The 25,943-nt window shown below is 41.2% G+C and overlaps 1 protein-coding gene across 1 annotated transcript in view; it reads right to left on the reverse strand.

Annotated features, from left to right (window-relative positions):
• Positions 1-25,943, reverse strand: part of astn1 (astrotactin 1) — a 2,838,691-nt gene that overhangs the window by 430,596 nt on the left and 2,382,152 nt on the right. The window contains exon 16 of the mRNA XM_063063753.1: positions 724-912. Coding sequence (XP_062919823.1) covers positions 724-912 — 189 coding nt within the window. The remainder of the gene's footprint in view (positions 1-723; positions 913-25,943) is intronic.

Genomic DNA, 25,943 nt, shown 5'->3' on the forward strand with positions numbered 1-25,943 from the left:
GACAGATATTTTGCCGGTGCTGTTATAACTTATCAGTGAACGTTTTAATGGTATTTCACTGAGAGCCAAAACAATTCTGTATGGAGACACATATATCAGTTTGTAGCTCAGATGTTATGATAAAAATAACAACAAATATGCATAATTTTCCTTGAAAATATTGACTCATAAACTTTTTGACAGCTCCAACATAATCTCAGAAAACTTCTTAAAACATATTGCATCACAGTTCTTGGTTTTGTGATCAGACAACCTTACAGAGGTCACAACAGAATGATGTAAGCACACAGCAGTTTCCAAGGTCCTGCAATTTCATGCTGTGCTCAGGGCAAACAATTTGACCTATAATGCAGCATTCCACAGTCCCATAGTGCCAACAAATCATTCTCAATCAAAATGGCCACCATCTTGCATCTCACTGAAAACTGGGAAACGTAACCAAAAGCTCTCAAAAGTTAACCTTGCTCATCAACTCAAGATAGCACAAGATAACTTTGTAAATAAGGTTTACATAAATAATGGCAGGTACTGACTCAATGACATTTTGGTTTATGTGCATAAATTATAACAAATTTGATGCAAAATCACTTGAAATAATTCTCCATCATTCTGGTCATAATTTTAAGTATGCACTTTCTATGGGACAGCTGATCATTAGACCTGACAACCACAAACTATAATTCTTTTTGATATCAAATCACTCTTTCTGATTTCAAGACGTACCTTTGCTGATATCTTGGTATTCCATCCATAGTTGCTTCTGAACGGAGCGATTTGGAAACCAAATGATACACGTCTCCTCAAATCCATAGAGTGCCTCTTGGATGTAGTGATTGCCAAATTCCTCGAGCACAGATGCAAAGTCATTCCTCAAAGTGGCTCCATCCAAAGAGTGGATAGCGTGGGTAAATACTAAAAAGAAAATAATGCATACTTTAAAAAAAGAAACAAGCTTATACATGTCCATAGCAAAGAGCAAACAATACAATTAACATAGAGTTTAGAATTACTGCAGCTGAAGCTGCGATTTACATCTAAACCAGTTATTACACACGATGCTCAAGTACACACCTTGCACACTTCCCATCCATGCTGGGTTGAGCATCAAGCTAACAACTTTTTAGATTATGAAGACACGCAGTTCTCTTTTATTGTCATTTAGTAATGCATGCATTAAGAAATGATACAATATTTCCTTCAGTGTGATATCACAAAACACAGGATAGAGTAAGACTGAAAAAAAACTAACAAAACCACATAATTATAACATATAGTTACAACAGTGCAACAGTACCATAACTTGATGAAGAAGTCCATGAGGACAGTAAAGTTCAAAGTCTCTCAAATGTCCCACATCTCAGGCAGACGGAGAGAAGGAAGAAAAACTCTCCCTGCCATACCTGACCACAGTCCGACTCTGAGTCATCCGAAAACTTCGTAAAAACAGTCAAGTGCTAAGAAGGGGCAAAAACATGCCACCCGATGCACCACAAGGCACTAAAGGGTACAACTGCAAGTACAAATAAGGGTTGGAGCTTCAGGTTTATCATTGCTGCAGAGTTCAAATGGTGCTCTTTTGCACAACTGGAGTTACATGTTAATACTGAACGGTATTAATGGGTTTGTGAAGCCGGAGATCATTCAGTATGATGGCATGTCAGAACTCGTGCTTATTAATGTCTCACTCTGGTTGTACACAGGGTTTGAATAGTTGCTTCTGAAGCTCTGAGCAGTCTGAAATGTCAGCTTTATTGGCTAGATTATAGGTTGATAAATATATTGAAAAAATAACCTAATATTCTACATTCATTATCTTCACTTCAGAGGTTGTCAGTGTTAAAATTATGCTAGCCTAGTCAACTCATCAAGTTAGCAAAAGAATGAAGAAGCAGGAAAGCGCTCCCCATCTCCACCATCTGACTACCTTTCTCACTTTAACTGGTTATCAAACTAACCAAGCAGACCAATTTCCAAACCAATCCTTGCATCTTTACAATGAAATTCCAGCCTAACCCTCACCCCCCATTTCTAATCAGACAGCTTCACAGAATTCCAAAAGACTGACAGCTGGGATAACTCCTCTACTTTCCTCCTCGATCTCCATCTGGGGCTATGATAGAACAGGTTACTCTGCAATATGTTCGAATGGAGCCGATGGGCTGTACGGCCACAAAAGTGAACATGATTGTAATCATCTTATGATTCAATTTGCTGGTTTTCAAGAGTAAAAGTGGTCAAATATTTATTTATTTATTGATTGCAAAGTTTTGTGAAAAGGACCAGTTTTCCACTAAGAAGTAGCAATTCTTCCAAACTTTCCACTTCATTAAATTTAATTTCCCAAATTATAACCATTTCTATTTCATTATTTCTAACTCCATACATTTATAACTAATTGCACCCATTGTTACAATTAAATTTTCACCTGTGATGCTTTGGTCATTTTCTTATTTTTGACAATGCTCAATTTAGTTAAAGGACACAATTCCAAAGCTTGATGGTGCATTATTGCTCAATAATAAACCTGCAAACTGAAATAAGGTGACATATAACCATAGATATTGCTATTCTGAGACACACACTTCAGGATCAAACATTAATCCCTTTAATTAACAGAGCTGAGTCTTAGCTGTGGATTGAAAATTTGTACCCACACATCAGAGCTTGAACAATTTACACACAAGAGATATAGTAACACAGACAGAATGCTGGAGGAACTCAGCAAGCCAGTCAGCATCTATGAAAAAGAATACACTCGGCATTTCTGGCAGAGATCCTTTAGCAGAATAGCAATTTTCTATTAAAGACCCCCCTTCTCCAGCCCCGTATCTTTTTCACCAATCAACTTCTCAGCTTTTTACTTTACCCTTCCCCATCCATGTTTTACCTATCCCCTTGTGTTTCTCCCTCCCCTCCACCCCACCTTTTAAATCTACTTCTCTTCCTTTTTCCCCCAGTCCTCCAGAAGGATTTCAGCCCAAAACGTCAGCTGTACTCTTAATTTCCTTAGATGCTGCCTGGTCTGCTGAATTCCTCCAGCATTTTGTGTGTATTGCTTGGATTTCCGACATCTGCAGATTCTCTTGTTTGAGAATAATAGTAAGTTTGTTTGTTTGTTTGTTTGTTTATTTATTTATTTATTGTGATACTGTGTGGAATAGTCCCTTCCAGCTATGCTGCCTAGCAAAACCTTGACTTAACCCTAGCCTAATTTACAACCAGATAACGTATCAATCGGTATGTCTTTGGACTATGTGAAGAAACTGGACCACTTAATGGCCTGTACCTGGTGACCAAGACTCCCTCCTGTATCTCTTCATCAGGAATAGATGGAATTATGTTCTAGTGAACGGCAGCTTGATTTTGAATTAACTCATAGATGCTTGGAAATCTCAGGTTGCTCAAAAGCAACTGTTGGAAAGGCTCAGCAAATCAGGCAGCATCTGTAGAGACCACTTTAGGTAAATGACTGTTCAAGTTCCAATGAAAGTTTATTGACTTGAATCGTGTATTCCAGAGGTCCCCAACCACCGGGCCGCAAAACATGTGTTACCGGGCTGCGAGGAAACGGTATGATTTGGCGATATGAGTCAGCTGCACCTTTCCTCATTCCCTGTCAACTCGTTGAGCTTGCAAATGACGGTCGGCTGAAAATTATGTTTGACATAACATCTCTGCTGGCATTCTGGATCAAAGACAAGGCTGAATATCCTGAGATAGCCACGAAAGCACTGAAAACGTTGCTTCCATTTCCAACATATTTCTGCAATGAATGCAACGAAAACTAAATTGTGGAATAGACTGGACATAAGGAACCCCCTTCCAGTATCGTTGTCTCCCGTCACCCCTTGATGGGACTGTCTTGTTGCAGGGAAACAAGCCCAGGCCTCCCACTGATTCAGCGATATTGGTGTGTTGCAATGATTTTATATGTTCATACAGGGAAAATATGTGCTGCATGTTTAATATCCAAACATTACTTAAAATGTTATGATGCTATTGACTTATATAACCATAATTACAGCACAGAAACAGGCCATCTCTGCCCTTCTACTCCGTGCCGAACGCTACTCTCACCCAGTCCCACCAACCTGCACTCAACCCATAACCCTCCATTCCTTTCCTGTCCATATACCTATCCAATTTTTCTTTAAGTGATAATATCGAGCCTGCATCTACCACTTCTACTGGAAGTTCGTTCAACACTTACTTCAAGCTCCCCTGTCCTCCCCTGATAATTGACTTATCACTATATTCATGCGAGGAAAATATGCACTGTGTGTTTAATATTAAATTCGTTACATAAACCCTTTTAGAAAAGAAATTGAGTGGATTAGCCACTTAAACAACAGGAATTCTGCAGATGCTGGAAATTCAAGCAACACACATCAAAGTTGCTGGTTAACGCAGCAGGCCAGGCAGCATCTGTAGGAAGGGGTCTCGGCCTGAAATGTCGACTACACCTCTTCCTACAGATGCTGCCTGGCCTGCTGCGTTCACCAGCAACTTTGATGTGGATTAGCCACTTATTACCTATATTCTGGTCGTGATTAGCACCCCCGCCGAACATATTTGCCAAAAACGATTTGTAGAAAAAAATCGGCATGTACACGCATGCGCACACAGGTGCCCGCGCAAGGCTTCATGGGCATGGTAGTCTTTCTCGGAGTAAACACAACATACTTGACGGCTACTCTTGTCCGTTGGCAACCCTACTCCCCCCCCCCCCCCGGGTCGGCTGGTCCGCAAGAATATTGTCCATAATAAACCGGTCCGCGGAGCAAAAAAAGTTGGGGACCCCTGGTGTATTCTGTTTTTACCATCACCGATGCTGCTTGACTTGCTGGGTATTTCTAACATTTTCTCCTTAACAGACTATTTTGTGTATTTAATATTTCAGTAATATCTGAGCAATATTACAGATATATATTTTGGTTAAGCATTGTTTTTTGTTTAAATAATTCTTTATGGGTTATGTGTAAAAGTACATGAATGGTATACATCATTATGTCATCAAGTCATACGTGCATGCCTCACTACAGTAAAAAGAAATTACCACATGTTTTCCTGGGCTCCCCATCAATTACTTTTATGTTTTGAAGTTATAAAACTTATCAGACTACAATACCTGTAAATAGTTTAATAAGTAAAAGTTGATACAATTAATGTTACATCTTGCTGATGTTTTGCTAAAAGAGTATGAAAATTTGCGTATTTTTGACACAATACTATGTGTATTTAATTATTTAAAAACTTTACATAAAACAAACTAGCTTTTGCTTTGAACCTGCTTCTATATCATTGGAATGTCTTTCAGAATCACTTTCCTTATGTACGAAGCATACCTTTATCTGTAGAAGAGGTAGTGGTTGCAATCCTTACCTCATACAGTCAGTCAACAGAATCACACGAGAGGTGCAGCAAAAGATGAAGCCATTCAGCCAATCAACTTTGCCCAAATCTAGCTAGCTTCCTTCGCTGCCCTCTCTCCAATGCCTTGAATTGTAGATCCTAAATTTCCTTACGTTATTCTTGGCACATTATGTCACCTGACTCCCAACTCTTTTACCAATGGAAACTTCCACTTGGGCCAGAGTCTTCATAATAGTGCATAGTTCTATCAGATCTACTCTCAAACTCTCTTTTCTATGCGAACCCACTCTAGTTTCTCTAGCCTATCCATGAAAGTGAAATTACTCTCCCATTGTAACATTCTTTAAAATCTTTCCTGTAGCCTCTCTAAGGTCCTAACATTTTCTCTTAAACATGGTGCCCAGAGTAGCACACAGTACTCCCATTGTGTTTTTTTCCCCCTCAGTATAATTACTTGAGTGAAAATTTCCCTGCTGCCGTGGTGGAATCTACACTTGGGTCCCTGAACCAATTGTTCACGACTCTGGATGCTTGTCCTATAACTTAACCACCATGTTAATAGAACAACTCAAATGTATCAGATTGCAAATGATACTGAGTCTACATTAACTGGCATTGGTAAATGATACCAGACTTCCGTCTAGTAGTCTCCAACCTGATGGCATTAACATTGAATTCTCCTCCCCCCGTTTCACTTTCATTCTGCAGACTAGACTCCCTCCTACCCCTTCCCTTTTCCTCACCTGCCTATCACCTCTATCTGGTGCCCCTCTTCCTTCCATTTTTCCCAGTCCTACTGTCCTCTCTAACAGGTTCTTCCTTCTACAGCCCTTTACCTCTTCCACCTATCACCTTCCAGATCCTTACTTCATTTCACCTGCTCCTCCTACCCACCTTCCCTTTACCTGGTTTCATCTATCACCTGCCAGCTCGTACTCCTTCTCCTCCCCCTAACCCCCCCCCCACTTTCTTACCCTTGTTTCTTCCCCCTTCTTGTCTAGTCCTGATGAAGGGTCTTGTCCTGAAATTCCTCTCCATAGATGCTGCCTGACCTGCTGAGTTCCTCCAGCACTTGTTGTGGATTTCCAGCATCTGTAGCATCTCTTGTGTTTTTGGAAAATGCTAATTTTTTAAATATTGTTACATGTACTGAGCTACGGTGATAAACTCATGTTTTGAATGCCATTCAGATAGATTATGCCATACATAATGACACTGAAGCGATGAATGCCCAATTGGTGCAGTCTTTCATTGGCTCCATTATGGTTATAGGATCTAATCAGCGCATCCGCAGAAAGTGAATCTCTGTGTTTTATATAGTAACATATATGTTCTTTCGCAATAAACCTACTATGAACTTTGAAAAGAAAACAGAATATGCTGTTGCAGTTACAGAGAAAATACGTAGTAAGTCAATGCATAAGGTGCAAGGGGCACAGTGAGGCAGGCTGGGAGATCAAGAATTCATTATTCAGCATGACAAGAGTTTCATGTCAGTGGAATAAAGCTGTTCTTGAGTCTGGCGACTCATGCTCTTGGGCTTTTGTATCTTCTACCTTACTTTGACTCATGAATATTTAGAGGAGAATTCCAAAAGCTATGGCATTAGTATCCTTCATTATAATCAGACACAGGTGTCCTTCTTTACAATAATTTAACTAAAAGTCAAATACAGTTAAGGATCAACATGGAGTCATAAAAACTCAATACTGATGTAACTTATAGTAAAAAGAAACCAAATCTATTTGGACATTGTGGTCATCACTACTTCTAATGATCCTACTGCACACCTCAGGACTGTCCATAATGACTAATTGAATGTAGCAACCTTATCCTAATATATCAGACATATCAAATTGGCAAACAGCTACTGTTCCGCGAACAAGAACAACACACTTAGCGAGCCAAGCTCCAGGCACTCTGCGACAAAAATGCCTCAAAGGAATACAATTAACCTTAGGATGCTTACATTCTTTTTTGTTTTATCTTATCTTTGAAAACAGTTGTGCATATTAAATGGTGTCATCTGGTTGGACTACTGTGAGAAAGCTGAATGTGAATTGGGAATGGAACAAGCTGAAATTATCCTGTCAGTCGATGCCATAACCACTTTAATGATAGCCAGATGGTAATTATACATAGCTTCTGAGGAACCAATAAAATAGCAAAATAATGCCACTAAATGAAAACATTTTCATAACAATTGGATTTAGGAGATTGGTCCAAATATTCCATTGACATCTCAAGGGTACCCAGCTGTTTTGCATGCCAAGCTAATGCCAGTTGTCTGCATTCCTGCGGTTCTCCATTCAACACGCAAACAGTTCCTCGAGTTAGCTAAATATCAAAAACAGAATGGCATGTTCGTTGTGCAACTCACCTCAAATGATAACGGGTAAATTTCAGAGCACCGGTCATTCCACTCATCTAGTTGGTGGCCAAGTGCATAAACAGAACAGAATTGTTTGTCTACAAAGTGTTTTCTGGTCACTAACAAGAGAAATCTTTCAAAAACAGAAGCATAAATAACTGCTTAGTGACAGCCGGGAAGCATTGTGTAACAGAGGATTGTGCAAAGTCTGATGCACCCCTACTTGTTAAAACTTATGAAGGATTTTATTACTTTTATTTGATTTAAATTCCTCAATTTGCCTCTCGCAATCCTTGCTGTGTTCCTCCTACCATTCACCCAATAGAATCTTCTCCCTTCCCCTCACTCTACTGCTCTTCTCACTGCCACTCCCCACCCACTTCACCCTTCTTCTCCCTACTCCCTTAAAGCTGCCTCTCTTCTCCCCATTCCTCACTCTGCTTCTTCCCACCCCCCTCCCTTTCCACTCCCCTCTCCTTCCCCATTCCTGCATCTTCCTCTTGTCACAATGGTGGGGGCATTGGGAGCAAGGGTGGACCCCAATGCAAGACACATCTTGTGAGGTTACTTAGATTTAGTTTATTGTTCGATACCAGGAGAGCAAGGCAGGAGCAGGAGTAGCGAACTGGACGACTCAGGACTACTACTAGGCTGGGACTAGGGGTCTGGGCTAGGACTCAGAATTGGACTCCAGAACTGGAGGAGACATGAAGAGGCTAGGGTATGGACTCCGAGCCCGAGACTGGGCAAGGACCCCAGAACCAGGCATGGACATGGCATGGGCTAGGGAGAGGAGGAACATGGAAAAACAGAGCCTTGGTCTCAGGAGAGCAGGTACATGGAACCATGGACACATAAACAGAACACAGAGTCGGGACCCCTCCTTGGGAACAGGACACTGGGCCGGGACTCATGACTCCCCCGCAGGGCAATAGCAAGACGGCCCAACTTACCCCACGGAGGTGAGGACAAGACAAGGCAAACACCAAAGAACAACACAGTTCCTATCTAGCTCCAGCGATAGAACTAGACCGAGGTGCAGGCGAGGGCTACAGACGAAGGCTAGAGGCGAGAAGGGCAGAGAAGAGATTCAGACAGGGGGGGTAGGACAGGAATCACAGACCGCCAGAGCCAGGACTTGACTAGGTACTTGGATGCCGTCAGGGCCAGGACTTGACTTGGTACTCGAATGCTGCTAGGGACAGGACTTGACTTGGTACTCAGATGCTGCCAGGGAAAGGACTTGACTTGGTACTCGGATGCTGCCGGAGCCAGGACTTGACTTGGTACTCGGATGCTGCCAGGGCCAGGACTTGACCTGGTACTCGGATGCTGCCGGAGCCAGGACTTGGACGTGGTACTTGGATGCCACCAGAGCCAGAACTTGGACGTGGTACTTGGATGCCGCCGCAGCCAGGACTTGGACGTGGTACTTGGATGCTGCCAGAGCCAGGTCGTGGTACTTGGAACCTCCCAATAGTGGCGAGTTCTAAACTCGGCCCAGGAACAGTAGACAGCAGCTTCTGATTCTCTCTGGCGGGTTAACTGACGGACCCACCTTGATGAGGAAACTTTGCAGGCTCGCTTCGGCAAGGTAACTGGACAGGGTTGCTCCGGTGAGGAAGGGCGAATTACCGGCACTCGCTTCGGCAGAGACTGGGCTTGCTACAGCCAGATGACATTGGCACACCGTACCTTTGATGACTTTGCAGATGCTCCCGCGCTGAACAGCTGAAAGCCAGAGACTATAAATTACCGGTTCAGCCGAGCGTTAATTGCCTCTAATCACCAAAGCCGAGGGATACGGGAAAACAGGGAATCAACGGTGCGGATCGTAACATAAACAAGGTAAATTTAAAGAGACCCCGATCCAGACCATGACACCTCTCCCTACCCCATCCTTAGTCTTGCCCTCCCTTTTCCTTTCCATTTGGGGGCTGCGGGGCTGCGGGTAGGAAGTGCAAGTACCACTACGGGAATAACCAAGCTCCAGTTCAGCACTTCAGTACTTCCACGTGGGTAACTCCTGATAGAGACTCTGGCCCTACCATAGACCATCTCCCCTTAGCTCACCAGTCATGAAGCTGACAATATTCTTGCATTACATTTAGACTGACAACAAAAGCACTCTTCAAAATTATTTACAAACAAAAAAAAACATCTGCAGATGCTGGAAACCCAAGCAACACAAACAACAGGACTGCTGAAAGGTCTTGGCTTGATACGTCAACTGTACTATTTTCCATAGGTGAGGCCTGGCCTGCTGAGTTCCTTCAGCATTTTGTGTGTGTTGCCTGAAAAAATATTTTCCTAGCCAAGTCTTGAATGTCAGTCTCTGGGCTATGGGCCAGTTTTGCCAAACTTCGGGGACTCATCTGGAACAGCCATCAGCAATGATTATTTCTAAGTGTCTTTAAGCACTGTTTAATAGTTAAAAGTATATTGTCCATGAATGAAAGGTAAATGACCAACAATTACTCACCATACATATGCTTTCTAATGAGGTATGGTAGAGAGGAGAGCGGGGGTGTTGGTGAGAATGTATATCAAACAATGTACAACAGGTAGCCAATGGCTAGGGAGTGGAGTGAGACTTAACGGGTGATGTGAAGATTATTTTATGAAGAAATAAAAACAGAGTTGGGAACCGTGAGTAAAACTGGGTATTAAGAAATCCCCCCAAGATTGATTTAAACCTCTTATCTTTTCATGTCCAGACATCTTCAGCCAGAAAAACTAAATGGATCATCTAGCTTGACCTCTTTCTGAAGTCCCCACTGCAGAAGCGAGTCATTCTTCAGACAATCTGATGCAATTCAATTTGTATTGTGATGTAACTAAATACACTAGATGTCACAAAGTCAATTGACTGCACTATGGTTGGACTGAAGACATGTCCAACACTTCCTGCTGCTCTGACAAGCTTTGTAATAATACTGGCATCAACCTGACAAAGAGAAAAATATAGGCATGACTTCTTCAAAAAAAAAATCAGAAGAAATCCTATTAAAGCAACTATCACCTCATCATTTTAGTTCTAATCTTACTCTTTCTTCATGGCTTCTGTTAGGATTGAGATGATGCGCTTTCATTACAGTTCCTTGCATCTGAGGTGGCTGGTGAAGTCTTTCTGTAATCTGCAGATTCTGCCACAGGTGGGGCAGTAGATTTCTGATCTGGCAAGCCATATGGGAGATGATGCTGTACTTCCATCTGCTTTGCTGGGATCCACACAGCCTTAAAGAAGAACTTCAATGTCATTCCAGATACTCCTCTTCTTTGGTTGGTCATAAGCCAATGAGTATTTCACATTGTTTCATAGAGGCTTTGACAAAATCCTTAGATCTTTGAATAGTTTCCTCTTCTATGTAGATTATCTCTTCCTGTGAATTAGCTGCTTCACGAGTCTGTTTTTGGACATGTGAATAGTGTATGTATCATAACATGACTCAGTACATTAAACTACCAGAACTTCTTATCCTTCAAACTCCTTCTTGGTCCTTAATCAATTCCTTGCTCGTTGTTGTTGTTGCGACACCTCTCAACCAGCTGATCTATCTCACTCTTGTACGCCTCCTCATCCCCATCTGAAATTCTGCCAACACTTGTTTTGTCATTGGCAGATTTATAATGGTGTTTGAGCTGTGCTTAGTTGCACGGTCACGGGTGTGGAGAGCAGAGCAGTGGGCTGAACATCCATCCTTGAGATGCACTGGTGCTGGTTATTCCCGATCCACAACAACTGTGCTCTCTGATGAGGAAGTTAAGGATCCAGTGGCAGAAGGAAGTGCAGAGGCCTAGGTTTTGGAGCTTGTTGATTAGAACTGAGGGTATGATAGTGTTGAACATTGAACTGTAATCAATAAACAGTAGAATGACGTAGATATTGCTATTGTCCAGGTGATTCAAGGCTGAGCGGAGAGCCAGTGAGACTGCATCCATTGTGGCAATTAGCAAAATGCAGCAGGTTCAGGTCCTTGCTTAGGCAGGAGTTGATTCTGTCCTTGACCAACTGCTCAAAGCACATGATCACCGTAGATGTGAGTGCAACTGGGTGATGGTCATTGAGGCACTGGTATGATTGTCACCCTTTTGAAGCAGGTGGGAACATCTGACTGCAGCTATGGGAGATTGAAGATGTCCTTAAACACTCCTGCCAGATGGAAGGCACAGATTTTCAGGGCCCTAACAGGTACACCATCAAGGCCTGATGCATTGCGACGGCTCCCCCTCTTGAAAGATCTTCTGATGTTTGCTTTTGAGACAAAGATCACAGTGTCACCAGATGCTGCAGGTTCAGTTTTACCCTCCTTTTCAAAGTGTGCATAAAAGGTGCTGAGGTGGGAGTGAAGCAACACAGCCATTCATGATGTTAGGTTTCACTTTGTAGGAAATAATGCCCTGTAAACCCTGCCAGTGCATCCGATTCCATCTCTAACTTCAACTGAAATTGTTTTTTTCACTCTTAAAACAGCCTTCCGTAGATCATACCTGGAATTCTTGTATAGTTCTGGATTACAGGTCTTGAATGCCACAGATCTAACCCTCAGCAGATTACAAATCTTGTGGTTCATCCACCATTTTTGGTTTGGGTTTGTATGCTATGCTGTCAAAGGCACACACTTATCCACACAAGTTTTGATGAAGCTGCTGACAATTGTAGTGTATACATTCAGACTCAAAGATGAATTCCTGAAACTTGTCCACCGTCCCAAAGTAGTCTGGTAAATGCTCCTCCACCTCCCTTGGCCATACCTTCTTGGTCCTCACCACTGGTGCTGCAGTCTTTAGTCTTTGCCTGTATTCCAGGAGTAGAAGTACAGCCAGGTGATGGGACTTGCCAAGGTGCTGAAATAGCTGTCACTGTAAGCAGTCTTGATAATGGTATAACAGTGGTCAATTGTGTTGGCTCCTCTGGTTCCACTGGTAATACATTGGTGGAAGTTGTTCAGAGACTTCTTCAAGCGGGTCTGGTTGAAATCCTCCACAGTGATAGGGAAAGCAGCAGAGTGTGCTGTTTTGTGACTGATGATTATAGTGCTCAGCTCCTCCAGTACTTGCCTGTTGCTGGCCAGAAGTGGAATGTACACTGCTATCAGGATGATGTCGAAGACTCTCCCAGCACAAAATGAATGACACTTGACCGCTACGTGTTCCAGGTTGGGTGAGCAGGATTGAGACAGAACAACCATGTCTGTGCACAATGATCAGTTAATCATAAAGCATACTCCACCTCCTCAAACTTTAAAAGACTCAGATGTCTTGTCTTTGTGGTAAATGGTGAAACTCTCAAGCTGCAACGTTGCATCCGAAAAAGGTGTGAGCCACTTTTTCATGAAGCAAACTAAACAGCAGTATCTGATGTCCCTTTGGTACTGGAAAATTGCTCTGAAGTTTTCAGTTTTATTTTCCAGATACTGTACAGTCACTAGCAGGATAGTTGGAGCGGGTGTCTAAGGCCTCTGCATGTCAAACATACTTGTATCCCAGCATGCCTTCCACACTTCTGTTTTCTTAAAGGGGAACTGCACTCGTGATCTATGTCTGTGTAGTCTGCTGATTTTAAGGATAGATACATTTTTTACATGTCTTAAAACAATATTGTTTACTGCAGTATCCATGGCTCTGATCGTGGATTTCAGCCGTAGTTGTCCTTAACAGGAATATTTGATGATTCCCATCAGAGCTTCACTCAAAGAGTCGCCACTTATCAGTGCCATCCTGGATAGGTCTTTTATGTTGCATCTTATTGAATGCCTCCGAAAATTCAATAATGCAACATCCACATGTCCCCCTCAATCCACAGCACTCGTTATATCCTCAGAGAATTCCAGAAAGTTTGCCAAACAGGATCTGGCCTTCACAAATACATGCTGAGCCTCCCTGAGAGAACTACTTCTACCCTGATGTCTTACTAGTTATTTCTTATTGATAGCTTCAAGCATTTTGCTGACAACAGATGTTAAGTTAACTGGCCTATGGTTACACATCTTTTGCCTACATCCTTTTTTAAACAGTGGTTTGACATTCACTGCCTTCCACTCTGCTGGGACCTGCCCAGAGTCCAGAGAATTTTGGTAAGTTATCACAAATGTGTTTACTACTTTCATTTACTTGAGCACATAGGAATACATCCGATTAGTACTGGGGGACTTATCTACCTTCAGGTATCTGTGGAAGTAAAGGGATAGTTGATGGTTTGGATCAAGAGTCTGCATCAAGACAGAAATGGCCACTGCAAAAAAGGTGAGGGGTAGGGCTGAGAAAGGAGCTGGCATGCGAAAGGTGGATCTAGCAGAGGAGAGCTTAATGGATTAGATGAGCCAGGTGGGGAAGGGGTTGGGACAGTGACAGTGGCTGTGGGGAGACAGATGGAGACAAGAAAAGGCTGCATATTATGGAATCTGATGAGTGTAATTGAGAATGTGACTAAACATATTGATGAAGGTAGAGCAGCAGATGCAGTGTATATGGATTTCAGCAAGGCATTTGATGGTACCACATGCAAGGCTTATTGAGAAAGTAAGAAGCCATGGGATCCAAGGGGACATTGCTTTGTGGATCCAGAACTGACTTGCCCACAGAAGGCAAAGAGTGGTTGTAGACAGGTCATTTTCTGTATGGAGGTCGGTGACCAGTGGTGTGCCTCAGGGATCTGTTCTGGGACCCCTACTCTTCATGATTTTTATAAATGACCTGGATGAGGAAGTGGTGGGATGCGTTAGTAAGTTTGCTGATGACACAAGGATTAGAGGTGTTGTGGATAGTGTGGAGGGCTGTCAGAGGTTACAGTGGGACATTGATAGGATGCAAAACTGGGCTGAGAAGTGGCAGACTGGAGTTCAACCCAGATAAGTGTGAAGTAGTTCATTTTGGTAGGTCAAATATGATGGCAGAATATAGTATTAATGGTAAGACTCTTGGCAGTGTGGAGGATCAGAGGGATCTTGGGGTCTGAGTCCATAGGACGCTCAAAGCAATTGCACAGGTTGGCTCTGTGGTTAAGGAGGCATATGGTGTGTTGGCCTTCATCAATCATAGAATTGAATTTAGGAGTCGAGAGGTAATGTTGCAGCTATATAGGACCTTGGTCAGACCCCACTTGGAGTACTGTGCTCAGTTCTGGTCGCCTCACTACAGGAAGGATGTGGAACCCATAGAAAGGGTGCAGAGGAGATTTACAAGGATGCTGCCTGGATTGGGGAGCATGCCTTATGAAATCAGATTGAGTGAACTCGGCCTTTTCTCCTTGGATCGAGAGAGGATGAGAGGTGACCTGATAGAGGTATATAAGATGACGAGAGGCATTGATGTCCCCACCAGTCATGTATCATCTTGGGTGCAAAAATTGACTCAGAGCATAACTAGAACAGCCACTGTGGCAGGTGAGTACTTGAGTCCTCTATGGTAAAGGACTGGATTTTCACTTATTGTGCCCACGGAGCAGATCTAGATAAAAGATTATAGTCAGCTCCTCCAGGAGAGGAAAATATTATGCTAATTAAAATACATGATCAGCAACATTTCCTCATGCTATTCCAGAATGAAAATGCTTACTGGTGCTTTCCTTTATTGAGATGAATCAAAAACAAACTTATTAATAATTGCATGCAAAAAAATAAGTTTCCTTATTATTCTATTTTAAACAGTTCTTAAATTTCAGATATGAAATGTGAGCGAGTTGCATAACTAAGTTGAATGAACTTTTATATCCACTTATCTTTCCATCAAATCCTCATATCTTCTGCTTTGCCTGGTGAACCACAGCCTTTCACTCTCAGCCTTCAATATACTCAATAACTGAGCATCCACCACCCTCTCTGACCAAATGAATGGTCTTAAAAATCTGACTGTATCCTGTGAGTCTGATCTTTGTTCCTAGAGTCTTAAGCAGAACATTCACTAATTTAAATGAACAGGTGCCAATTTTTTTCAAGGTAGGCTGTGCATATGGATTATAATGCAGGCATCGGAGTGTTCCAGCAGTTGAACTGAGAAACATCAGTCAAAGTGCATTTTGTTCTTTCAAGATTCAAGATTTAAGACAGTTTAATATAATTTCCTGTACACAAGTATAAAGAGAATGAAATAATTGCTACTCTGGATCTGATGCAGCACAAAAAACAAAAAAAGATAAAGAACACAATAATAATAATAATAATAAATGCACGATAAATATGAATACATAAAGATAGCTAATACAGAGTAACAAACACAAAATGCTGGAGGAACTCAGCAGGTCAGGTGGCATCTATGGAAAAAAGTATAGTCGATGTTTCGGGCCAAAACCCTTCAGCAGTCCTGAAACATTGACTGTACTTTTTTTCCATAGATGCTGCCTGGCCTGCTGAGCTCCTCCAGCATTTTGTGTTTGTTGCTCAGATTCCAGCATCTGTAAACTTTCTCTTGTTTGTAATATACAGTACTCTATGTCCATAAGGTGATGCTAGGCCATAGATAGGATGACTGAAGGGAAATAATTAAGTAGGGGTGGAGATAGTGGATGGAGGTGTTGATCAGCCTTACCGCTTGGAGAAAGTAACTGTTTTTAGCATGGTGCTTCTAGCATGGATGCTACATAGCCTCCTCCCTAATGGGAGTGAGAAAAACAGTCCAAGACAGGTGTTCCCTTCAAGTTGAAAACCATCTCATTTGTCTTTTTCTTTCTTTTTCCAATATTTTAATTAAATTTATTAAATTTCATATACATAAATACAGAATTCACAAGGATACTTATTATAAATCAAAATAAGGTAGCACATAATGCACTATATATAAATCACTCTGATACAATCACGGTATCCCATATTCGTGATTAATCAAATAAAATAAATCGAATTATGAAATACAATAATATGGTTAATTATAGTATTTAAAAAATCTACACCCACTACCAAGACAAAGCTGGTTGATTAAAAAAAAACAAAAAAAGAGTACTTTACCATATAGTGTTTTATAATAATAGCCCAGATCTATATTTTAATAATTATAACAATTCAAAGATTTTCAAAATAGTTCAGAAAGGTTCCCCATAACATTTGAAAATCTTGATTAGAATCATAAATCGAACAACGAATCTTCTCTAAATTTAAACATGACATAACATCGCATAACCATGAGCATGTGTAGGGGGGCAACCTCCTTCCATTTAAGCAAGATCGCCCTCCCAGCCATAAGAGAAATAAAAGCCAGTACCCGCTAATAAGGAGGCTCCATCATTTGTCTTTCTGACATTAAGGAAGTGGTTATTTGCCTGGCTCTGGGCCTCAAGCTTTTCCACCTCCTCTTTGCAGGTCATCTCATCGTCGTTGGCGATGAGCCCCACCATTGTCATGTCATCAGCAAACCTGGTGATGTGATGCTTGATTATGCAGTCATGAGTGAGCAGAGTGTACAACAATGGGCTCAGTTCCAGCTCTGGGGGACACCCATGTTGAGGGTGATGGGGAGGGAGGAGCGGTTGGTTGTGCATCTTGTCTGAGGTCTGTTTGTCAGCAAGTCCAACACCCATTTGCAAAGCATATTTAATTTTCTCTTTATTGCAAAGCCAGAAGAATGTCATACACAAGGAAAGCAGGAAGAGAAAGTAAGAGATTTAATGATAATAATGCAGATGTACTTCAGTAGAAGAATCAATGACTACTTTTAGTGTATGAATTTCAACTGAAGAGTTCACAAGTTCTGTGTGAGAAAGTGCTTCACAGTAAAGAAACATCATTCTCCCTCACAATAGAAACATAGAAACATAGAAAATAGGTGCAGGAGTAGGCCATTCGGCCCTTCGAGCCTGCAACACCATTCAGTATGATCATGGCTGATCATCCAACTCAGAACCCTGTATCAGCCTTCCCTCCATACCCCCTGATCCCTTTAGCCACAAGGGCCATATCTAACTCCCTCTTAAATATAGCCAATGATCTGGCCTCAACTGTTTCCTGTGGCAGAGAATTCCACAGATTCACCACTCTCTGTGTGAAGAAGTTTTTCCTCATCTCGGTCCTAAAAGGCTTCTCCTTTATCCTCAAACTGCAACCCCTCGTTCTGGACTTCCCCAACATCGGGAACAATCTTCCTGCATCTAGCCTGTCTAATCCCTTTAGGATTTTATATGTTTCAATAAGATCCCCCCTCAACCTTCTAAATTCCAGAGAGTATAAGACTAGCTGATCTAGTCTTTCATCATATGAAAGTCCTGCTATCCCAGGAATCAATCTGGTGAACCTTCTTTGTACTCCCTCTATGGCAAGAATGTCTTTCCTCAGAGTAGGGGACCAAAACTGCACACAATACTCCAGGTGTGGTCTCACCAAGGCCTTGTACAACTTATATATGCATCAATTTATGTAATAGTTTATATAGCTTTTTGCAAGATGCCTACAGATTATGAAAGTGCTTTATTGTATATGTTCTAATGATGGAAACAATGTATGTTGGATTAAGTTGCACCAATTTTTCAATTTTAAGTGAGGTCAGACAATACACTTCCTCCTAGTAGCCAGCTAAGTATACCTCACATCTTCAGCTGCCTTCTTTTTGTTAATTCCAATGCTCTTTTTCCACTTTTACATTCTAGTTCATGTTCCAATAAAAATGCTCGTAAAAATAAATCATAAATCCTGATGCTTTATGGAATGATGTGATAATGAAACAACCTCTTCATGTGGTTTGCCTTAATGTGTCATTATTATGCTGTTTGACAGCTCATTAAGTCTTCTCCTGAAGCCCCAGGCCTAAATAAAACTAAACCAAAAAAAGGGAGTTGTTAAAATTATTACCTCAGAATCTAAGAAAGGTTATGGACATAATTATGAATGTAAATCGTTGGTTTTAATTGGGAAAAAGAGTATTTTTCATTTATGCAGATGAAACAACACTTCTCTGGCATTCTGCAAAATGAACTCTAATCTTAAATCTTTAATCCTTAATCTTTGTTTCAACGACCTGCTTAAAACAAAGATATCTCACTTCAGTAAAATACACACTTGGCATTTTTTTCATGAATAGCATATAGTCACTCTGTCATAGACCAGGAGGTATCAGGTTTGATCAGATTCAATCCAATATTTTCAGTCTGGGTTTAAAACAAATTGATCACAATCCAGCCACATCTATTGAATTGGTGAACATGGGCAATTATGAGTAGCTGCATGGGTGAATGTTGGCATGGATGCATGTATATCCCTGTGTGTGGACTTACATGTGCTCAATAAGGCATTGGCATTGAACAGGACTTAAGTCATAATGTTACTACGACTTAACTCTCCTCAAGGAGGGAACAAGCTATCTGAAAATTAGATGCCATTTACTGTGGAAACCCAATAAAGACAGGAGATTCTCCTATTGGTGGTGTTACTTTATCAGAATGTCCACTTTGTACAATTGCCCTCTTGCTATTATAAGTAAGATTAAGGCTAAAACTACTGCTGTAAATGCAATTCAGAATACACTTTGAATGGAAGGACATTGACATGAGTGCATTGACAGATATATTTTCAATTAAGAGAAAGGTTGCTTTACCACGGTCACTTTATTTTAGTTGCTAATCATGTAGGTGAATTAACGAGCCATGAGTAGAGGCAAGATTTACAGTTACTTAATGTCTACAGTGAGCTCAAGGGTGCAGTAAATAATAGAGGTTCTTGTTTCAGTTCTTCAGTGTTTTTTCTGCTATTGTCCTGCTACTTTTAGATGGTTAACAGCACAGACTTGGAAGGGAAGGGATTCTTCTCTACATTCCTGCTCAGTTTCAGGTGATATTACAGTGAATTCGGGCGGTGTGGTTCACAAATATCCAACCAAACAGAATTTCCTCCATTTGTCCTTCTCCCCTGCCATTAATGAACATTGCCTCTTATATCTCCTTTTGTTATCTCATTTTACCAGCTGGAATATGGTGGAGTTGAAATTCCCAGGCGATTTTCACCCCAATTAATACTGCTTGTTGAGATTTGACTGGAAAATTATGACAAGTCCTATGAAGCTGTGATCTAAACTTGATAGTTATTTTAACACACTATGTGAATAGGAATTTGACAACACACACAAAATGCTGGAAGAACTCAGCAGGCCAGGCAGCATCAATAGAAAAAAAAGTACTGTACTTTTTCCATAAATGCAACCTGGCCTGCTGAGTTCCTTCAGCATTTTGTGTGTGTTGCTTGGATTTCCAGCATCTGCAGAATTTCTTTTGTTTAGGAACTTGGCTAGCTTTGTTGGGTCAAATGTCCTGCACTTGTCAAAAACTTCCTAATGTTCTAATAAAGACCTTCTTGCAATGGGGCTTCGGGCAAATGGGGCTTGTCAGTTGAGGGTGCAGATCACCTAGAAGGAAAGCTCTGATCTCAAATCACCTCTGCCTTGCAACTATGCCCACTCATGGGGAAGACTCTGGGAGTAAACCCCTAGCTGGAGTCCCTAAAGCCGTCAGCAGTTCAGTGCTGACTGGCAACTCCTGTGACACTGCTGGTTTCCAACTGTATCAGTCTCTGCCGTTCTTTTGGATTCATCAGCTGCACGGAGAGGAGAAGCCTGCTGCATGGGCAACAGATTGCCCTCCATATTGTACTGCCCTGGTCTGCATGTCATGTGGACAGCTAGGACATAATATCCACAGTCGACCCTGACCAATGGAAAACCTCAAATGCAACCAGCTACAATGAAGGATAGCCTTCAAGCCTGCCCTTAGGGTCTGGAAGGAGACAAACGTGTTATGCAATTCCAGACTTAAATGACACCCTGATATTTCTCTAACATGACTGTTTAATAAATACAACAGACTGGAATTTCTCAGGTATGGCTCTTCTCTGCACTGGTTGCTGAGGTACAAATTAGCTGCCTGTTTAGAAACAGAAACATAGAAAACCTACAGAACAATACGGGCCCTTTGGCCCACTAAGTTGTGCCGAACATATCCCTACCTTAGAAATTACTAGGGTTACCCATAGCCCTCTATTTTTCTAAGCTTCATGTGCCTATCCAAAAGTCTCTTAAAAGACCCTATCGTATCCGCCTCCACCACCGTTGCTGGCAGCCCATTCCACACACTCACAACTCTCTGTGTAAAAAACTTACCCCTGACATCTCCTCTGTACCTACTCCCAAGCACCTTAAACCTGTGCCCTCTTGTGGCAGCAGTTTCAGCCCTGGGAAAAAGCCTCTGGCTATCCACACGATCAATGCCTCTCATCATCTTATACACCTCTATCAGGTCACCTCTCATCCTCTGTTGCTCCAAGGAGAAAAGGCCAAGTTCACTCAACCTGTCTTCATAAGGCATGCTCCCCAAACCAGGCAACATCCTTGTAAATCTCCTCTGCACCCTTTCTATGGTTTCCACATCCTTCCTGTAGTGAGGTGACCAGATCTGATCCTAACCTGGCAGTTTGAACATGTTGATATGTCCTCAATGTTAAGGCTTTGCTTGGTGTCAGAGCTGCAAGATCTTGCATAATACCACTGCTTTGCTGACATGTCAATAGCCCAGAATTAACCATGCCAATAAAATGACTTAAGCAAGCAGCTGGCAAAACCAAAACTACCGAAGACACAAATTAAAAAAAAAATAATGTTAAGAAACCACAAAAAGATCAACAACTAAAAAGTTATCAAAGACAAAATGGTTCCAAATCTTTCGAAGTAAATTAAAGACACTAACCCAAACACAGTTAGTTAAAAATGGATGCCTTAATCTGACCTTTCTTTCTGCCTATACAATTAATGGGCTTTTGGACTGTGCACCAGGTTTGATGCAGCGAGCAACAGATTCCTCTTGTAAATACTGACCTTGTCGGACTGCTGATAGTTTCAGGCATATTAGATAGCCTACAGATTTTTAACAGGTGCAGTATAACTTGCCTTCTTTTTGCAAATGTAATTTATTAATGGATCTTCATGTTCAGCCCAAGTAGGGTGGGTGGAAGAACCAGTTTCTGTGTCTTATGATGATTCCAAAGCCGAAGGAAAAAATATAAGCCTATGTCGGCATTCAAGTATCTGAGAATGTGTGTAATTATGTAATTTGTTGAGAAGTAAGCAAATATTATGTCTTCCAGCATTAACTATGCTACATCAGAGATTAATATTGAAGATAGAGCTGTAGAGTTTTATCATGAAATTGATTTCTCATCATTCAAAATGAGCAAAACTAGATTAAAATCTAAATTATATTACCAGTTAAAATTCTTATCCTCCACACCAAGGTCTGATAATCAACCATAAAAGCAGCAATATTAAATGAGGCTACAAAGATTGGAACAGGCAAACCAAGGCTCATGCCTGAACAGAGATTGTGCTGTATTTGTGATTGGAGAATTTTCCACAGTTCCAGTTTCTGTGGGATAGGTTGGACTATTAGCGTGACAGCACATATGTACAGCTGCCGCTATGGAAAATAAAAGCATAAGAAAGGGTCTTTGGCCAATATTCTGAGAATAGTAACATATAAAAGAATGGTATTAATAGAATGCGTGACCTTTTTAGATTTCTGGTTAGATGCTGTAATGCAATGATTTAAAATCTTTGGTGAAAAAACACACGAGCTGTACTTTCTCTATCTTTGTCTTGGCAACGTACAATCACAAGGAAAAGATTACTCAACTAGACATTTCACCATTTTATTATTTTGCTTCCAAGACTTAGCAGATGAATGGCCTTTCTCAGATGGCATATTCCAAAACAATACCTTGAGATGTCTACTTTTAAGACAGGAATCAGTAAAACAATAAATCAGTCATGATCAGGATTCAAAACAAGATATTAGCTGGGATTTAACCTTTTTTTTTGAAACAGTTCAAAAATGATTTTCTTTTTGTTTTAGAAATACATACACTCAGTGGCCACTTCATTAAGTACCTCCTATACCTAATGAAGAAGCCATATAGTGCATATTCATGATCTGCCACTGCTGTAGCCCATCCACATCAACATTTGACATATTCTACATTCAGATATCCTCTTCTGCACACCACTGTTAATGTGTGGTTATTTGAGTTACTGTCAACCTTCCTGTCAGCTTGAACCAGTCTCGTCATTCTCCTTTGACCTCTCTCACTAACAAGGTATTTTCACCATCGGAAATGTCACTCACTGGATTTTTTTTGTTTTTTGCACAATTCTCTGTAAACTTTAGAGACTGCTGTGCGTGAAAATTCCAGGAGATTAGCAATTTCTGAGATCAGAATCAGAATCAGGTACTGTATAATATCACTGGCATATGTCATGAAATTTGTTAATATGGCAGCAGTACAGTAGAAAACATGATAAATATAGAGAAAGAAACTGAATTACAGTAAGTATATATATCTATTAAGTAGTTAAGTTAAAATAAGTGCAAAAAAAAGAAATAAAGAAAGTAGTGAGATAATGTTCATGGGTTCAATGTCCATTTAGAGATCAGATGGCAGAGAGGAAGAAGCTGTTCCTGAATCACTGGGTGTGTGCCTTCAGGCTTCTGTACCTCCCTCCTGATGGTAACAATGAGAAGAGGGCATGTTCTATGCGGGGGTCTTTAATGATGGATGTCACCTTCCTAAGGCTCTGTTTCTTGAAGATGTCTTGGATACTACAGAGGCTAGTACCCATGATGGAGATGACAAATTTTACAAGTTTCTGCATCTTACTTTGATCTTGTGCAGTAGCAAACCACCACTCCCCCCCCTCCCCGCCAACACCAAGCTATAGCAGACGGTGATGCAGCCAGTCAGAATGCTCTCCATGGTACATTTGTAGAAATTTTAGTGTTTCTGTTATTGAACTTGTCTGTCACTGACAATCGTTCCAAGGTCAAAGTCACAGATCACATTTCTTCCCCACTCTGATGTTTGGTGTGAACAACAACTGAACCTCTTAGCCATGCTTTTATGCATTGAGTTGTTGCCACATGATTGCTTGATTAGATATTTGCATTAATGAGCAGGTGTACAGGTGTACCTAATAGAACGGCCACTGAGTGCAAGTAAACATTTATCTTTTAAAAACAGGATTCTTAAAGTTTCAGAAATGATTTTTGATTTGCCTTACTCTGCTTCCCTGTGAAACAGGCAACCATGATACTTTGGCTTTAAGGGATAGTGTCACTTTCGTCATTCTTGATTATTTTTCTTCCTTAGGTCCTACTGAGTTAGCATTTGTACTCTTCTGGGGATTATGCTATTATCAAGGAAGGAAACTGAGCTCCTTTTATTCCCAACCAACTGTGTTCCTGTTCTTTGTTAGGAAATCTATCTCCGACTACAAGGAATCTATCGAAATTGCTTGGGCACAGTTTTATTTGTTTAAGCAAGCATGGAAGGTCACAAGATTGAGATAAACAATAAAAGCAAAATAATATAGCTCATGCTTGAATTAATTTTGGTCAGGTATCTGTTCTTTAAAATATCATCAATTGATGCCCTGGTATCAATGACTTAGTAACTGGATTGTGTGCCACTGTACATTTTGATGCAATGTGCTAGACATTGATTTTACCTAATCATGCTATCACTTCCGGACGCTAATGTGCACTATCTACTTTCACACACTTGACAATTTCCCTGCATCAGGAGCACATCTAATTCTTCATTATTTTCATAATGCACATTTATGCCTTTACCAATGCAAATCGAAGCTCAGATCTCACACTGTTTTCTTGTTTTTCATGCTATTTTAAGGGAGGAACAGATGACATCGGAAAAACCTGACTGGGCACCCTCAGAACTAATAACAGACTGCTCAATCACTTTCCCACATCCATAGTGTCCGCTCAAGCTAACGAAGGGTTGGGGTGGGGGTTGTAAAAATGCTTTTTTTCCCTAGTATTTCACTACTGATGTACTCTTCGAATGGAAACCTCAGTGGTAACACTGCTGACAACACTCCATCACTGCTGGTCAGGTGCCTCACAGTAAGAAGTATACACCCATCCACAAAGAGCCTATTCCCATAGTTTCAAGAGACATCTCTTCCTACCAGGATACATCTTCTAATCAGTGTATTTATGGACTCAGTTATTCCAAGCTTAACCACAACAGATAGCTGTCATTAAGCAGGAAATATCTGCTTTTGCAATCTGGTTCCGGAACATCTCCTTCAGTGGTGCTCAAGTGAAGAGCATCTCTCAGTTTCCAGGCAGCCAGGGCAGGCCCATGCCATATTTCTGAACTTGCTTCACAAAACATCTTTGGAAAAATCTCCAAGATACTCCAAGCGCTGTGCTCCCAGAGCAATAAATTCTCTCAGATTTCACTTCATAGGCTGGAATCCCTAGCGTTGGGATCTGCCGCAACAGCTTGATCCCCATTAGTGTACACAACAATGGGCAATATTCAGGTGTCTGTCAGGGTTTCCATTCCCCCTAAGAATTTAGATAGTGTTTACTAGTAATAGTTACTCTTTAAGGCAAAACAAAACAGGAAAAATCCCCTACTATACATATCTCAAGAAATTAATTCGGAACTAAATCAGAGGCAAAGATTGTAACATTACAAAAAGTAGACATAAACTTCAAAATTGGGAAACCTTCAGAATTTAGCAAAGCAATTTGTTCCTTTCCATCATGGCCACCACTCAACAACCTCACCCCACCCCACTTCAACTAGTGTTTAACCACGTGAAGAAAATCTGGGTCCATTCAATAGTCCCTCATGGCTCTCATGACTCATTCTTCCTCAGTCTTCACTTTCTGGAGGGATGGATCTCAGTGACAAGAGCTCCCCACATTGGTTCAGTCTCCAGCAGCAGCTGAACATCATTGGATGAGTGAACCTGAAGTACCCAGGGCATTTTGTGGAAAATACCCTAAATTTCCTAAAGATGAGGTTCCATTGCTTGGTGCAGTCCAGGAAACCCTGTGTTCATTTCAGCTTGTGCAGAGACTTCCCGGCAGTGAGCTGGATGCCGGGTGACATTATCAACCACAAGCAGGCATGCATCTGGAATAAAGTGACTGACAAAGCGCAGTCCTGAGTGTCAGGAGTCACACTTTCAAGAGCGGCAGGAGGAAAAGCAAAATTAAGTGGAAGGCTGTAAGGAAGTGTGTAGCTGAGTAGAGGATGGGTTGGTACAGTCCGAAAGAAAGATGGCACTGGTGAAAAACAATGATGTGTTGCAGGCAGTTTACAGAATTTCTAAATATACTTCTTCTGAGCTAATCTCACTGCAATCTGCAGCCTGTGGTTTCCCTTTAAGTAATGTATTTTTGAACTGTCTTAATAAACTCGTGAAT

This window comes from Mobula hypostoma, chromosome 12, assembly GCF_963921235.1.
Source record: "Mobula hypostoma chromosome 12, sMobHyp1.1, whole genome shotgun sequence".
NCBI classification, from domain to species: Eukaryota; Metazoa; Chordata; class Chondrichthyes; order Myliobatiformes; family Myliobatidae; genus Mobula; species Mobula hypostoma.